The 16,376-nt window shown below is 41.0% G+C and overlaps 2 protein-coding genes across 2 annotated transcripts; both read left to right on the top strand.

Annotated features, from left to right (window-relative positions):
* Window positions 1–642: 642 nt before the first annotated feature.
* On the top strand, window positions 643–1,518 carry LOC133390980 (uncharacterized). Its single transcript, XM_061640492.1, has 2 exons — window positions 643–1,268; window positions 1,347–1,518. The coding sequence occupies exons 1-2, from the start codon at window positions 643–645 to the stop codon at window positions 1,516–1,518; spliced, it is 798 nt and encodes a 265-aa protein (XP_061496476.1).
* Window positions 1,519–9,165: 7,647 nt separating this feature from the next.
* LOC3289882 (growth hormone secretagogue receptor type 1) lies at window positions 9,166–15,617 on the top strand. The gene is made up of 7 exons (XM_061646825.1): window positions 9,166–10,533; window positions 13,752–13,894; window positions 14,019–14,119; window positions 14,370–14,488; window positions 14,881–14,993; window positions 15,102–15,181; window positions 15,271–15,617. The coding sequence occupies exons 1-7, from the start codon at window positions 9,664–9,666 to the stop codon at window positions 15,387–15,389; spliced, it is 1,545 nt and encodes a 514-aa protein (XP_061502809.1). The 5' UTR covers window positions 9,166–9,663; the 3' UTR covers window positions 15,390–15,617.
* The last annotated feature ends 759 nt before the right edge of the window (window positions 15,618–16,376 follow it).

Genomic DNA, 16,376 nt, shown 5'->3' with positions numbered 1-16,376 from the left:
GTAATTTTAATTTAACTTTTAAAATTGTGTCGATGCTCAGAAACATTTTCTACCGAATGGAATCAACTTTTTGCGTCTTCAACAGTCTTCAACTTTAACCAACAGAACAGTCCTTAGTTATTTGCAAAAACCGTGTACAATAAATATATAAAGCGAATGTATTAAATTTTTGCGATAGTTATAACATTCCCGATTATTAATATTTTGTTTGTGGTGACACAACGTGTAACCGCTCCTTAAGACGCGTTACGCATAGAACACATACAGAACGCATCGTGCGTTACGTGCAACACTCTTTCACTCACTAACACCACCAATAGCAACGACTGCACTAATACCATAGGATATAGGATTAGCATTATATTTTACGTTAGAAATAAAAACTTCTTCTACGAGTGACCACCAAGCAAGTTACAAGCAAATTCAATACGTGCACCCGAACATAGTAAAACGTAGCTAGAACATCCCCATAACTGGTGACCCCGACTGAACAAGTATCAAAATACGTTTGTCCGAAACGTAACGTAGCAATCGCGAGTGATCATTTCACAGTGACCGATTTTCATTTGCATTTCGCTCGCCGCGTTTTTAAGTTCAATAATCGAACATTGACCATCAAGTGTCGACCGCGTGCGAAACAAAATGACAACCAACAACGAAGTTGAACAAAATGGTGCGCTGATTGTGAAAAGTGAGGCAAGTGAAGCTACAGTGATTGCCAAAATAAATTTCCCAGACTTCGACCAAGAGGATATTGAAACCTGGTTCATATGCCTTGAAGCCTCTTTTCACGTCAACGGCATTAAACTGGACAAGTTTAAGTTCAACACAGTGATCGTTGCTCTTGGTTCACGAGCAAAATACGTGCATTCAGTTATAAAGCAGTGCCAAAACGAAAATAACAGCAACAAGTACGAAACCCTAAAGGAAGCTGTTATCGCTCATTTCCAACCATCGGAAACACAGCGACTGAGCAGTTTGCTGTCCGGCATGTCCCTTGGAGACCAGAAACCCAGCGTCTTGCTGTCCGAGATGCGCCGCTTAGGAGGAGCAGGTTGTACCGACAACATCCTGACCAACTTATGGTTGCGAGCCCTGCCCAACACAACTCGTGCCATCATCGCTGCCATGCCAACCGCAACACTGGACGATCAGGCAAAAGTTGCTGACAAGATTCTGGAGGCACCCCGCGAGCAGATTTCCGCTATTCAACATCGAGGAGATGGAGCTACGATAAATTCGCTGGAACAACGTATCGAAGCCCTTACGCAACGCTTAGATGAAGCACTAACAGGTAACCCCCACAGACGGAACCGTTTTACTAATACACGTTCTCGTTCTTGCAGCCGACGGGATGGAACGCCAGCCAGAAATAAACGTGGCTGGATCTGCTGGTTTCATTTCCGGCACGGTTCTCAAGCTCGCAAGTGTGAAAAACAGAAGGCTGACAACCCGAACGTACCGTGTATTTTTTTCGACGGGAAGATCGAGGTGTACTCTCGACCGCGACCGATGTAAGCGCTAACCCGCAAACCGCCCACGCCGCTGCTGCATCTGCCAGCAATCCTGCGTCCGCCACGGACAATGACAGCAGCGACAACAATCGTTTACAACGCATACACATACACGACCCGAAAACATCGAATCGATTCCTTATCGACACCGGAGCGGACGTTTCTGTTGTCCCACCAACCTTAAGAGAACGTAACTCACCAAAACACTCACAACAGCTGTTTGCCGCGAACGGTACCCCAATACACACGTACGGTACCAAGCGTATCACTGTCGATCTCGGCCTACGACGATCCTTTGTGTGGGTGTTTGTCATCGCAGATGTAAAGTCGCCAATCATAGGTGCCGATTTCTTAAAACATTACGATCTCCTTGTCGATCTCCGACGATGCAAACTGATCGATAACACGACCCGTTTTGAAATCGAAAACATTAACGCAGTGACCGAACCTGCTATTACCACGTTCGACATGAATTCACCGTTTTCTGACATTCTTACCGAATATAAGGACATAACTGTTCTAAACATGAAGCACAAACCAACCGAGGCGAACACCGTTCATCAGATAATCACCAACGGACCACCCGTTTTTTGTCGACCACGACGATTGCCCATCGACAAATTAAAAGAAGCCAAGGCTGAATTCCAATTTTTAATGGAACAGGGGATTTGTCAACCCTCTAAAAGCAACTGGGCAAGCGCTTTACACCTTGTAAAAAAATCGAACGGCAAGTGGCGACCATGCGGAGATTATCGGAATCTTAACGCGATCACCATACCAGACCGATACCCAGTACCGCATATTCAGGATTTTTCGAATATCCTGCACGGCAAAACAATATTTTCATGTATAGATTTACAAAGGGCATATCATCAGATTCCCGTAGCCCCAGAAGATGTCCCAAAGACGGCCATAACGACCCCTTTCGGACTTTTCGAATTTAAATACATGACCTTTGGCTTAAGAAACGCAGGACAGACTCTACAAAGGCATTTGCACGCTATCTTAGGCGACCTCGATTATGTTTTTCCTTACGTAGATGATCTATGCATAGCTTCAGAGAACATAGAGCTGCATAAAAGGCACCTTCGTGAAGTTTTTGAACGCTTGAAACAGAATGGTCTCGTCATAAACGCAGCTAAATGTCAAATAGGCCAACAAGCTGTGGATTTTCTCGGACACAGAGTCACAGCCGAGGGTATACAACCGAAACTCGCCAAAGTTCAAGCCATTATTGATATACCTAGACCCATTAACGCCAAGGAACTGAAAAGATTTCTAGGTGCCATAAACTTTTATCGCCGATTCATACCACGCGCAGCTGAAAACCAACGCATCCTACAGGCAATGATATCAGGCAACATAAAAAACGACACGACTAGCCTCGAATGGAATGACACTACCAACGACGCATTCCTAAAGTGCAAACAGGAACTATCAAATGCTACTCTGCTTGCACACCCTTCACCTGAAGGAACACTAGCCCTTGATGTGGATGCTTCGAATACGTGCATCGGTGCCGTTCTTCATCAGATCACCGAAAAGGGACTACAACCACTTGCATTCTTTTCACGCAAGCTGAGTGAGAGCCAACAAAAGCTAAGCACGTATGATCGCGAGCTAATCGCGATGTACGAAGCAGTAAAGCACTTTAAAGATACCGTACAAGCCCGAGAGTTCTGTATTTATACAGATCATAAACCGCTCGTCACCGCTTTTCAGCAGCGTCCAGAAAAGGCTACACCTACACAGCAACGCAGACTTAGCTACATAAGCGAATTTACAACCGATATTCGGCATGTAGCGGGCGATGCTAATAAAGTTGCCGACATGCTGAGCCGCATTAACACCATCACTGCAATAGAAACAATAGATTACAATCGCATGGCTCAGGAGCAGAAAATCGATCCAGATCTAAAACATTTCCTAGAAAACCCACCAACAAATACTTGCGTTCATCTTAAACAATTAAAATCTCCTCTAGCCGATACGCCCATATATTGCGATATATCTACAAAAGCGATTCGCCCTTTTGTACCAAAGCAATTTAGAAAGCAGATTTTAGAAAAAATGCACAGCACATCACACCCTGGTATACGTGCTACCACTCGTTTGGTATCTGACCGCTTCATTTGGCCTTCTCTCCGTCGAGATTGCAAAGCATTTGTAACGAATTGTATGCCATGCCAGAAGTCAAAAATACAACGCCATAACAAATCGCCAATTGACCAAATCAAAACGCCTGATCGCCGATTTGCACACATCCATATGGATCTCATAGGACTCTTACCGCCATCTGAAGGCAATTTATATTGTCTTACCATCATCGATAAATTTACCAGGTGGCCCGAGGTTTACCCTATACCTAACATGACCGCACACACCGTAGCGCGTGCTTTCATCAATGGTTGGATTTCGCGATTTGGTGTACCGACGAATATTACAACCGACTGTGGCAGGCAATTCGAATCAGAGCTTTTCCGTACCCTTACAAGTATGCTCGGCATAACACACTTGCGCACTACCCCATACCATCCGCAAGCAAATGGACAAATGGAGCGTACACATCGACAGCTCAAGGCAGCTATAATGTGCCACCAAAACTCGAGATGGACTGAAGTCCTACCTATCGTCCTCTTAGGCATGCGATCTTCTCTGAAAGCAGATTTAAATGCAACGGTTGCTGAGCTTATTTACGGCGTACCACTACGACTACCTGGTGAATTTTTCGTGCCAAGCGAAGATAAGAGAGCAACACCTGAGTTTGTAACACAGCTGAAGCAGCAAATGTCGAAAATAGCACCAAAACCAACCAGCAACCACAACACACGAGAAGCTCCATTCATCCAAAAGGAGATAGCAACATGCACACACGTTTTCATCCGAGTGGGTGCAATCAAACCGCCTCTAACGCAGCCGTATGATGGACCATACCGAGTGGTTCGACGGAAGAAAAAGGTTTTTATCGTCGAAGTAAACGGAAAGAACGTCCCAGTTTCCATCGACCGCCTTAAAGCAGCATTTACCCAGACAGAAGATGAAGATTCACCCGCGAAAAGTGATCAGCATTCCGAATCACCACCAATTGTAAACCCTCCGTACAAAACACGCTCAGGACGTCGTGTTGTGATTCCTATCCGCTATTAAAATCTAAGGGGGAAGTAGTGTGGTGACACAACGTGTAACCGCTCCTTAAGACGCGTTACGCATAGAACACATACAGAACGCATCGTGCGTTACGTGCAACACTCTTTCACTCACTAACACCACCAATAGCAACGACTGCACTAATACCATAGGATATAGGATTAGCATTATATTTTACGTTAGAAATAAAAACTTCTTCTACGAGTGACCACCAAGCAAGTTACAAGCAAATTCAATACGTGCACCCGAACATAGTAAAACGTAGCTAGAACATCCCCATATGTTCAAGATAAAGGAGTTTTAAAAACATCTTAGATTACTGTTTAAATGGTTTATATGAAATTCTAGCGGATTAAATTAATGCTTTTTGTTAGTAGTCATTTATAATTGACCATCGTGTCTAATTTATAGCGAAAGACAAAGGAACAGTCAAGCGTACGTACTAAAAAGGCAAAAAACTAACTGCATCTAGATCTATTGAGCAAAAGTGGAGCGAAGTAATTGCTTCCCGGTATTAGGAACGATAGTGTTAGTTCCTACAACCTGGAACCGCTTTATAAACCCGGAATTCGCTTTAAATTCCAATAGCCATGAATGGTTACAAGAAAATAACAGGAAAATACCGACCAATATTATTGCTTCTAATTTAAATTAATCTATTCAATTACACCACCAATACGCTCATTGTTCTGCTCCTTTGTGCAATGGAATTTCCAGAATATTGCCCATCATTCGAACGGATAAATAAGGCTATCCGCATGAATGCTTCACTTGACTCACGTTACATTTCCCATCGAGGGCACACTTCCGCACAAGTGTTTGAGTTCATGAATCATTTCCTTTGACCAATGTCCTGTAAACTCGCAAACGTTGAAAGAATCGAAAGCTCAAATATCATTTCAATCGTTTTCTGACCGCGAAACACAAATAAATGGTTTTGTAATCAAACGGATTGCTTCGAAAGGAAGCTTTTATATTGTGTACATTGAAGTGCGCACAAACAATTCTTGTTGAACAATAACTTAAAGTAGTCAAATATGATGATGGTGGATGGTTTCAATCTGATTTAGTAAAAGTGTGGCACAATGTTCGTAGATCGCAGGCATTATATTCGTAACAAGCTGTTTATCCTGCTTGCGTAGATGAAAATGAACAATGGTAGGTGACAACAAACGCATGGAAAGATAAATGATTCGAGAATGAATTTGATTTGAAAGGAGTAGGGATAAAAAATGAACGGATTCTGCGCAGTAGCGTGCAAGGACTAGAATGAATGAAAGATGAATCATAACCGAATTAACTGTTTTAGTTTCGAAAATTCATCCAAAATACGCATGGTGGGGATAAAATGGTAGTTGAACATGAATGTCCCTGATTAAATGAATAAAAATGAACACTTTTCGGTAGCATTTTATTTTGAAATAATGCTTTTGGATCTAAGATGAGCAAAGAAAACAATTACCAACTGTCAGCAACCCATATGATCATGGATAGTAATTTTTAGTAGTTGCTGTTGTTAAATTTTTCTGTGATATGAAATTTGTAAAATCACATTGCTTTAGTTTATTTTATACAGATCATATTTCTATTGGGAATAAGGTTGCATCTTCTGAATTAGTCAAACTATTCTAATAGCATTTTTAAACAGAAAATATCTCTAAATCTTTGATAATGTAAACATAATTGTAATATTAGTAATGTCTAGTGACAATGGCCTCAGCCATTAAAGCCGGGATAACCGACTGGCAGACGAAGGCGCGAGACCGTGAGCGGTTTCGGACACTCCTTAGGCAGGCCAAGACCGCAAAGCGGTTGTAGCGCTGGATAAGAAAGTAAGTGAGTGACACCCACATCAAACAACGAGTGTGATAATTTAATGCAAACGCCCACTATAAAGGCATTTGCGCGTTATCTTAATATCAAAATTAAAAAAAAAAAACAACAACCACACTGTCCTTAACAATGGAGACGCCTGGTTGTTGTGCATTATGGCGTCTTACCAGGCACGGGTACACGTTGCACACTTCACCGATGCACATAACGACTGATGTTAGCTGATAATTCCGACAACAGCTTCAAATGTCACCATCCGTCATCAACCACATATTCCCTTATCACTATGTCTAAATCACCGTCAACGATTCGTTAAAAAAACCAAGACAGGAGCAAGGATGCCGTGGTAAGTCATCGAAACCGCGTCACTTTATTATCGGTGTGGTTGAGCTGTTCCTTTCCCGAAGGGATTAATTTGACACATGCCAATCACGACTATCGTTAGCAAATGATGCAAACGATGATAGTGAAAAGCAATCCAGGAAACGTGACGCCTTTCTTGTCGCAAAACGGTCGACTTGACGACATGCGTTACACGCGGAGTGTCTTTCGAAACGAGCGTCTTTGGATTCGTTTTTTTTTGTATTTTTCCTATACAGTTATGTTTCACATATCGTAAAGGTGTGGCCGATGGATTGAAATAACATCCGTTTGGATTGTAATACGATAAGAATAAATCGATGCGTTGTGGGATTGAACACCTTCTACCCTCCGGTGGTAGTTAGATTATATCGTCTAGTGTGGTCAACGCGTAGTTAAAACTGGAGGATATTTCGCATTATATTATACATATTTTATTACAGATATTTCCATGGCGTACAAATTTCTTTTACTTATCAGCTTACACAATTACAAGATTTATGAAAATTATGAATGGTCCGTTAAGGCTTCAACTTTATTAACTTTCTTTAAAAAAGGTGGAACACATTCTATTAGAATACAAATTAATTTAAATGATTGTTGGTTAGTTCTACTAATTTGTTTTAAGCCTTTAAAATTTGTCAGTATTTGATTTATCTAAATTTTTCTATACCTAAATCAATATTAATTTTATTTCTAGGTATATTGACATAAATCAACATTATATTACAGGTCAATGGTTTTTTACATGTATCGTTCCAGCATCGCGCACAATTACGAATGCAATAGATAAAAATAAATCACATGAATGCTTCCTCGCATAGGCTATACCAGGCTTCCGCAGTTGATGCTTAGCTGAATGAACTCAAGTAGCTACCAACTATTTCTATTATCTGTGTTGAATTAAAACTCCACTCTTCTACCCTTCACACGTACATTCCTACGGTACAAGTGAACTTTTTTTTTTACCACAACGTGCTGTATGACTTTTCCAAGCAAGCTATTATGAAAATTGCTTTCGAATAATCCTACCTGTTGTTTAACGTTGATACTCCCCCTTACTAGTAGTTTCTAGCTCTGCGAGCAACAGCCTCCGTAGGCGCGTAATAGCCAGTGGCAGTCGCAATCGCGCAATGATTGTTCGAGTGGTACAACGCGAGGTGTGATAATCTCCCTTCAGTAATGACCTTTGCTGCATTCCACTCTTGACATCCTGGCCTCGTACGCATGAGGTCGGCTTACGCGTTTGGTCGTTGTGGCGACATTGGTTCTCTAGGCGTTCAGCATCCTAGGTGCTGACGTGCCTGGCTGCGAGATAGGCTTCGGGCGACCGTGTCGCTCTAAATTATCTGTCAACGGTGTGATGGATGTTCTGGCAGGCACGACGTGACGGGTCAGATGTTAGATTCCAGATCCACACCGTGCAAGCACGATCCACCGTTAGCAGTAAGCAATGTTTGGTACAGGTGATGTAAAATTGCGAAATTAAACGAATCGATAACCTTGCTGTGTAATTTAGGGGTAAATTTCGATGTACAGGATTTATTCTTAATTTTTATTGTATGCTGTAAGAATAACAAAATGTATTAACATTGCAAGGTTTGCGAGATATTCTAGTGCGTAATTCTTCCTTCTTGAGTCAAATAAAAGTAAATATAACCGTACTAGGTGTTCTTTGGCGCGAGACTGTGAGTGTAAATAGCTATATTGAGCGTTAAAGTGTAATCATTAAAAATATGAAGTAATAAAAAAAAGAACTTCACCGTTTTTATAAACTTATTTGAGCTTCCGTTAATCTCGTTGCGCACGTTTTAGGAGTACATTCATTACTATTTGTTTGGAAACTGTAACGTATTATACTGATTCCCAGAAACTCGTGCTCGTTTCCAGAAAGGTGTAACAATCGCACTGATCCAAAACACAATACGAATGGAAATGAGTAAACTCCGATGAAATTACTCCTTGCTGTGGACGTATCATTGAACGTGTGTACATGAACATTGCATCCGCACGCTGCTGCACAATGGCAAACTGTGTGGAATTTTAAAGTGTTTATCACTCTTCTGCTTCTATCATGAACAAAACAAAAAAAATAGTACGTGTAGTAACAAATTGGCCAAACGTTTGCTTTAAGCCGTTCGTGAAAGGTAGCAGAAAGCGATGAAAAGGAGTTTCTGCTAGTAGTTCGGGCTAAGCGTATCCCCACTCTGACTCGTTTTTGAAGCGAATGAACAGCTACGAAGCTGAAGTCGTGACGAACGTACGAAGTGAGAGTGTTCATCAGCCGTTGGATTCGTCGGTCGTCCGTTGGCTGCCACTCTCGCCAGTCGGTTATCGGATATCGCGGATGGTACACCAGTTCCGGACCAATGTTCAATGCAAGCCTTGGTACTTCGGGAAATTAATTCGAATTACGTAGCGGAAGTATTCAGTCCGTCGGTATTCTGTCGTATTGTCGGTGTGTGTAGTGTTTGCTAGTAAGCTTTCGCATTCAGGGCAAGGGCAAGAGCCAGAAGGATTAAATTTTGTGCACGTTTAGGCTATGTGTTGTTATTCGCAAAGCGAGTAGAAAAATAGTGCAAGTTTTTCTAAAAGTATTTGTGCTATAGTAAAACGAAGGAAAGGAAAAAAATACGCCATTCACTGGCGATACATATCATGGCGTAGTGATAATGGTAATGATGATGGTGTTGGTAGCGTGTGTTGGTGAAATTAAGAATGCTCAAGCATTGGGCCGTCTTACCGTGGTCCTTGACAACGCGGAGCGTACCGGCTGAAAGGATAGTCCCAGTGTGTGCCAGGTTTCACGATGTTTAGTGCCGTGGGAGATCATCTGAGTGGGACCGCCCTGCGAGAGGATTACGGTTACGGGCGATCTAGTCAGCAGATGCTTCTTCTGGCCGGTCGCCAAAACGGCAGTACTTTGGGCGATGCCGACGGTTTGTTCAACGCGAATAAGGCGTTACTAATGAGTGCCCCAACAGTCAGCGTGCTGTTGATGACCACTTCCTACGGCTCGTACGGCGTGGAGCTACCGCCAACAGTACCCTCGGCCGGCCTGCCCGGCCTGCCGCTGGGAGGGAACGACTCTTCCGTCCACTACCAGCCGCCACCCACCGTCCATCATCCGGCCGATGCCGTCACCCTGTCTCCGGCGCAGGAGTTCGATCAGCAAACGTTCGTGTACTACGCGGAGGTGCTGAGTGTGATCAACTTCTACTACGTCCCGGCCCTGGTGCTGTTCGGCAGTATCGGGAACGTGCTGTCGGTGCTGGTGTTTTTCAAAACCAAGCTGCGAAAGCTTTCCTCGTCCTACTACCTGGCCGCGCTCGGGCTCAGCGATACGTTCTACCTGATTGGCCAGTTCGTGGCCTGGCTGAACCTGGTCGACCTGAAAATCTACATCCAGGAAATCTGCTGCCGCTTTTTCACCTTCTCCAGCTCTCTGTGCTGCTTCCTGTCCGTCTGGTTCGTGGTCGCCTTCACCGTCGAACGGTTCATTGCCGTGCTGTATCCGCTGAAGCGCCAGACCATGTGCACGGTTCGGCGCGCGAAGATTGTTATCTTCGCGCTGACAATTGCGGGAATTTTCATCAGCCTGCCGATATTTTTCTTCGCCTCACCGCAGTTCTCCGCTTCCATGAACGACACCATCTGCGATATTGTGCAGGAGTACAAAGTGAGTAGCGTTAGTAGCCAGCAGCACGACAGTGTATAACAATTGGTTCACCTCTATGGTTAGCATAGCGCACACGTACTTTGCTTCCAGCTAGTGGTGTTTCCGGAGAATGAAAGCGTGACGGTGGCTTTGGCCATTGTTTCACCCAACTTCCTACACAAAAGAAAGTGATTGCAACTTTTTTTTTCTCCCGCCCTGGATTTTTACCCTACCATGGTGTTGTTGCAAGCAATTGTTTACTGTACAGGGTTCCCATGTCCAAGCTCGGAGCACGGGGAGGTGATGATGGTGGACACCTGCGTATTTGTTGCGTAGGATAATTGCTTCCGGAGCGACTGCGAATGAAATATAGGAAGGAAAGAAAACCTTCATTTATCATTATTGCATGGTTGAGAATTGCGCCCTTTTGTCCATCTGGCATGCGGGTTAGGTTGGTGTTTATTTGCAGATTTGTTCAGATTGCAGAAGAATGAAACCTTTTGTAACACCCGTTCGCACGGAAGGATAACAGATTCATTTACCCTCAATTAAATTGTTCGGAAGAGATGGCCTTTGTTTGTCCTAAGTAAACAATTTATCTCATGTTTGGCAGCAAACTGCGCCAGTAGAACTCCCATACGGCTGAGAGATTTTCTGTTGTTCGCTTCGATTGTGTTACATTGGGGAACGTGATAGCATGTTTGTTCAATAAGGGCAACAGAAAACGTAGTTAAATTTATTTTAAAAACTCCAGTTTAATATAATTTAATTTGGCATTAAAAGGGATACGATCAAACTTAACGAAATTGTGATAAGGTAAGCTAACGTAATTAATGTCTCTCTGAAACACCACAAAACGGGTAATAATACCACGAAACAGTATGCGTGATGCCATCAGAATGCAGCTTCGCGGGAAGAATGACATATGCCAAGGATTACAATGGGTACAGCGATTTTCAATGAAACTGGCTTTTTTATCATTAAAGAAGTGATGAGTATAAAACGATATCCTTTAAAAATCCTGAATTCCTGAAAGATTACCTTTTTCACTGAAAAAGTGCATTTTGTTGAGCATTTGATAAGGGTTTAAAGTGGCATTTTAAAAGCATTTTAAATATTTGATTGTTGAAGACGAATTGCGATACAGTAAAACATCGTTTATCAAGATTAGACTCCACCCGTATACTCTGATAACACGAATATTTGGTCCAAGAGTTTGTTTTTTAACCTAATTAGTTTTTTTAAACAAAATTCATGGTATTTTTGAGCATGTAGCAGTACATGTTTTGTTAAAGGGAATAATTGAAATTTGTCCTGAATTTAAATGTTTTTTGGTACGATATCATTGCCTGATAACGGATTTGAAGGGCTGGTCTCAACTCCTACTACTACAACAACATGCCCGTCATGGGTTCAAGCCCCGAATGGCCCCGAGAAGTAGGTCTGACTATCCTGATATAGTAATCAATAAGTCATAGAAAGCCAAGCCAACTAGTAGTACAGGCAGACCTTGACCGACAACGGGTTAGTGTCAAAGAAGAAGAACAGATTTTTCAAACCTCCTCCTCGGCGCGTCATACTACCTTTGTATTAAGCTGTCAGTTTTTTCAGCAGCACGGATAAGAGGGCAGCTAAGTAAAAGGTATGAGGATAAACGGAGTTCTACTGTATGTGTGAAAATAGACGAGCTTTTTTTAGATTACTAGGGGAATCTGATGATTTATCAATAATGAAAACATTATTACAAAAACGATTATTTTTTCAAGTTTATTAAGTCATCATACTGCGCCTATATCTGCTTTTCAAATATGTTCATAATTTATTATGATTTTAACTGCTCAATAGAAAAATATAAATGAATAAATAAATGCAATATATAAACAAGGTAATAAAAATAAAAATTAATAAATAAATAAAAGTAAATGAATGATTAAACAAATAAATAAATAAATAAATACATATATCAATAAATAAATAAATAAATAAATCAATATATAAATAACTAAAAAAAAATTATTCAAAAAATGAATAAATAAATAAACAAATAAATAAGTACATAAATGAATCAATAAATAGAGATTTCCATCGTATGTTCAGTACATTCCGGTTATCAAAAGAAAATAGGTTGGAATGTTTGATGATTGCATGGCAAATAATGTATACATTGCTTCTATTTAACTTATTTCACTTATTCATTTATTGAAAATTCATTTATATTTTCTCTACTTAATTTATCTGAAGTATTTTAAATTTAATTTAATATTATTTTGTTTTTAACATTATACTTAAAACTATAAAAACAGCATTATACCTGAAAATTTGATGGTTACCCTTTTCCCTAAATTTCTTCTTCGTGATCATGGTGTAAAAACTTACGTAGTCGTGCCTACCTACGCAAGGCTTTCTAGACTGATTAGTGCCACATAAGAATGTGGGAATTTAACCTTGTGGGAATTAAACCCTTCCGGTTTTATAAAATACGACGTGACTATCCGATAGACCACCGACCCTTCCTAACATTTTCTCTAGGCTATATTTTATTGCAAACGACTCACAAGTTCAAACATTGTAGCTTCGTTGCGCTTTATATATTTTATTTAATATAACATGCCAATTTGTGCATCCATCTAACACTTCAAAGGTCCAAATAATTCTAAAACGACCACACGACACATCTCTAACTGACATTCGCAACGAATTGATTGATTCGTAACATCCAAGCTTTTGTTATTCGCAATGTGCACACGCAACAATGTGTTATTCGTTTGCTTAATTTTACTCACCAACAGGGATATTTGTGAGGCACCCAGATTAGCTCGTTATTCAAAATAAACGTTAAGAGAGGTGCTTGTTATAAAATCCTTTTATTTCACAATTGTAAAACTAATGTCAGGGTTGATTTTTATCTTTTTTTTTTTTACAAATAAATCACACACCAGACTGTTACGCATATTTCATCGTTCATATTGTTTATTAAAATATTTTGTAGTAATGGTTTCATTAATGTATATTTATCCTTAGTATTAACAGACACATTCCTCTAGCGATTATTATTCTTGCCCCAATCGACCCCGTCGTAACGAAAATTACTTGAAATGAATAACATTTCACGCAGTTTTTCGACCAGTTAGTTGCCTTGCCATGGCCTTATAACAACTGGCAAATATTCGAATGCATAACAATGGTCCCATTGTCCTTTCAATGTTTGTTCCCACTCTCCCCTTCCTTTTCCGTTGCAGGACCAGGCGGCAATGTTCAACTTTCTCGACTTCATACTGGTGTTTGTGGTACCGTTTACGATAATTGTCGTGCTCAACACGATCACAGCACTGACGGTGTGGAAGTTTGCCAGCATTAGACGCACGATGACCATACCACGGAGGTACGTACGAATGCACACGATTGCTATTATTACACATCGCTCCATTATGAATGTGACCGACAGGGTGAAAGCGTTTCAACCGGACGCGAACCTCGAATGACACACCATATCCTTGTTGTTACAGTTACGGGACAAACGTGCGCGAATCCCGGCGACAGCTGAACATTTCGAGCAGCCAGCTCTTTGGCAACGGCACTGTCCCCGTCCAGCAGATACAACTCTACAGTAAGTATGGCTACGGACCGTTACCATGCGATAGAACGTTCGGAATGTCCGGCACGTGGACATACCTTACATACCGCATCCGCACACACAGACGAAAGCGAACGAATGGAAGCAAGTTTCGTCCGGTTTAGATAGTGACGTTCAGATAGTTGGGCTACACATTCTTGGGGCACTTCGGTACAATGATGCCATAGTTACTAATGTCGTTATACAAACTTTTGTTTTCGGTCTAATCTTGCCCATCCCGTAGGTCGTAGCCGGGTAGCGAATTCTCAAATCAAGGTTACTAAAATGCTGCTTATCGTTTCAACGGTGTTCGTTTGTTTGAACCTACCCAGCTACATTGTGCGTGTAAAGATCTACCTAGAGGTAAGTGGAATGTATGCTCTTGATGAAAACTTTGCATCTCTCGGTTAGGTTACTAGCCACAGACAAGATATACTATTCCAGTACCCTGTGGCGAGACCCAGCATGCGAAGATACGTTGCAAACAGTTTGGGGCATGTTTTTCTATCAACCTTTTGAAGTGTGAACTTGGCAAGTATGCCGCAGGAGTTTCCGTAGATACCATAACTGATGAATATCCGCTCGCTCTAATTAGTTATCAGTCTATGTCAATAGCCAGCACTGCCCAACCCCCAAGCATTAAATGGAACTGTGATTTCTTTGAACTCGAAGAAGCGTAGATTAAACGCAATTTAGAAGTTACGATTGTTGGATTCGGTTGTGATTTCTATTTCTCTCGTTGCCGCTCCCCACAGACGGAACACACCAACATGAACATCTATCTGGTGCAGAACTGCTGTCAACTGTTTTTCATGACGAACTTCGGCATCAACTTCATTCTGTACTGCGTTAGTGGGCAAAACTTTCGGTAAGCTATGTTATGGGACGCATGTGTGTGTGTGAGTGAGTGTGTGTGCGAGTGTGGTGTTCCGGGCGACTGAAAGTTTTAACTATTCCGCGTTCTACACATTCACAGGAAGGCGATTTTTGGTATGTTCCAGAAGCGTAGCCAGCGGCAAATAAATCTCGAGCATACCTCCGGTACTCAGGTTACAGGTAACGCAAACAAATATTCACCGAAACCACGAGAAACGTCTCTCTATTGAGTTATGATTTCTTAATGCATTGTTTATGGTGTGTCACAGAATTCGTCCTCCGCTCCAATGGTTCCAAGATGCGAAGAAACACCACCATATCAGACACCGCAGATGCGACGACGTGGCGAGAGTTGGCCGACTATGAAATTACCAACTTTGTTAAGTAGCAGTAGTCTCTTGTGGTTGTCTTAGCATAGCTAAGCTCATTTAAATATGTGTAATAGTGAATGGCGTGACAGGAGTGCTGGTAATGTGGTGATATTTACAGCGAACGAACACTCTCCGTGCGAAAGTTGTTTAAGGTTTAAGTGCTAAATGGCATATTACAAATTGTGTAAATACTGGTGCTTTCCCAAGGCGGTAAAATATACATCCTTATTTTTTTACACGTTCAATTGAAGGATTTATCATAAACACTCTACATACGCAATGAGAATATCCGAAATCCGCAATCATTAATGACAGGTAAGGATGTGGGATGGGAAATCAAACCCCTGCATAATGGTATTTGTGCATGAATTATGAACCTGTTGTTTACATGTAAATGTGTCAGCACTTGTTGTCCAGAATAAAATAAGAAGTAAAACTCTAGTTTAATTTTTGTTTATGTTCTCAATAAGTTTGAACAATTTTGGGTGAATTATAACAAATGTTTAAATGATACAACCAGGCCGTCTTACGAGGAATAAAAAAACAAACAAATATTGATTTACATTATGACAATATTTATATTTTGTTTATCTAGAAATATCTTGATAGTAAATTTAATAACTTAACTTTTTTTATTTTAATGAATGACAGCATATGCTTTTCATAGTGGGCTGATTTTCAAAATTATCAAATAATAATTATAACGACACTTATAACATACTGTTGTTATTTATTTATGCTATATTTTTATTCCGATAGTACGATTGATTTATTCTATTTTAAAATCAATTATCTTATTGCACTGTAGAAAGGAAAATATGTGAAACATCTTGGAATGGAAAGTGAAGTTTCCATTCTGCAGACACCTGATAATATAAAAATCTAGAACGCTGTGATGAAACAGGTGAAAATCTGTTGATCGATTCGTCGGTCGGTCGTTGAACACTCGAAAGAAATGGAATAATAGTCTATACCCCGTAAGGCTTATGGTGGGGTAAGATGTA

This window comes from Anopheles gambiae, chromosome 2, assembly GCF_943734735.2.
Source record: "Anopheles gambiae chromosome 2, idAnoGambNW_F1_1, whole genome shotgun sequence".
In the NCBI taxonomy this organism is placed as follows: domain Eukaryota; kingdom Metazoa; phylum Arthropoda; class Insecta; order Diptera; family Culicidae; genus Anopheles; species Anopheles gambiae.
The sequence above is the reverse complement of the archived record's forward strand: the minus strand, read 5'-3'. Positions and strand labels throughout refer to the sequence as shown.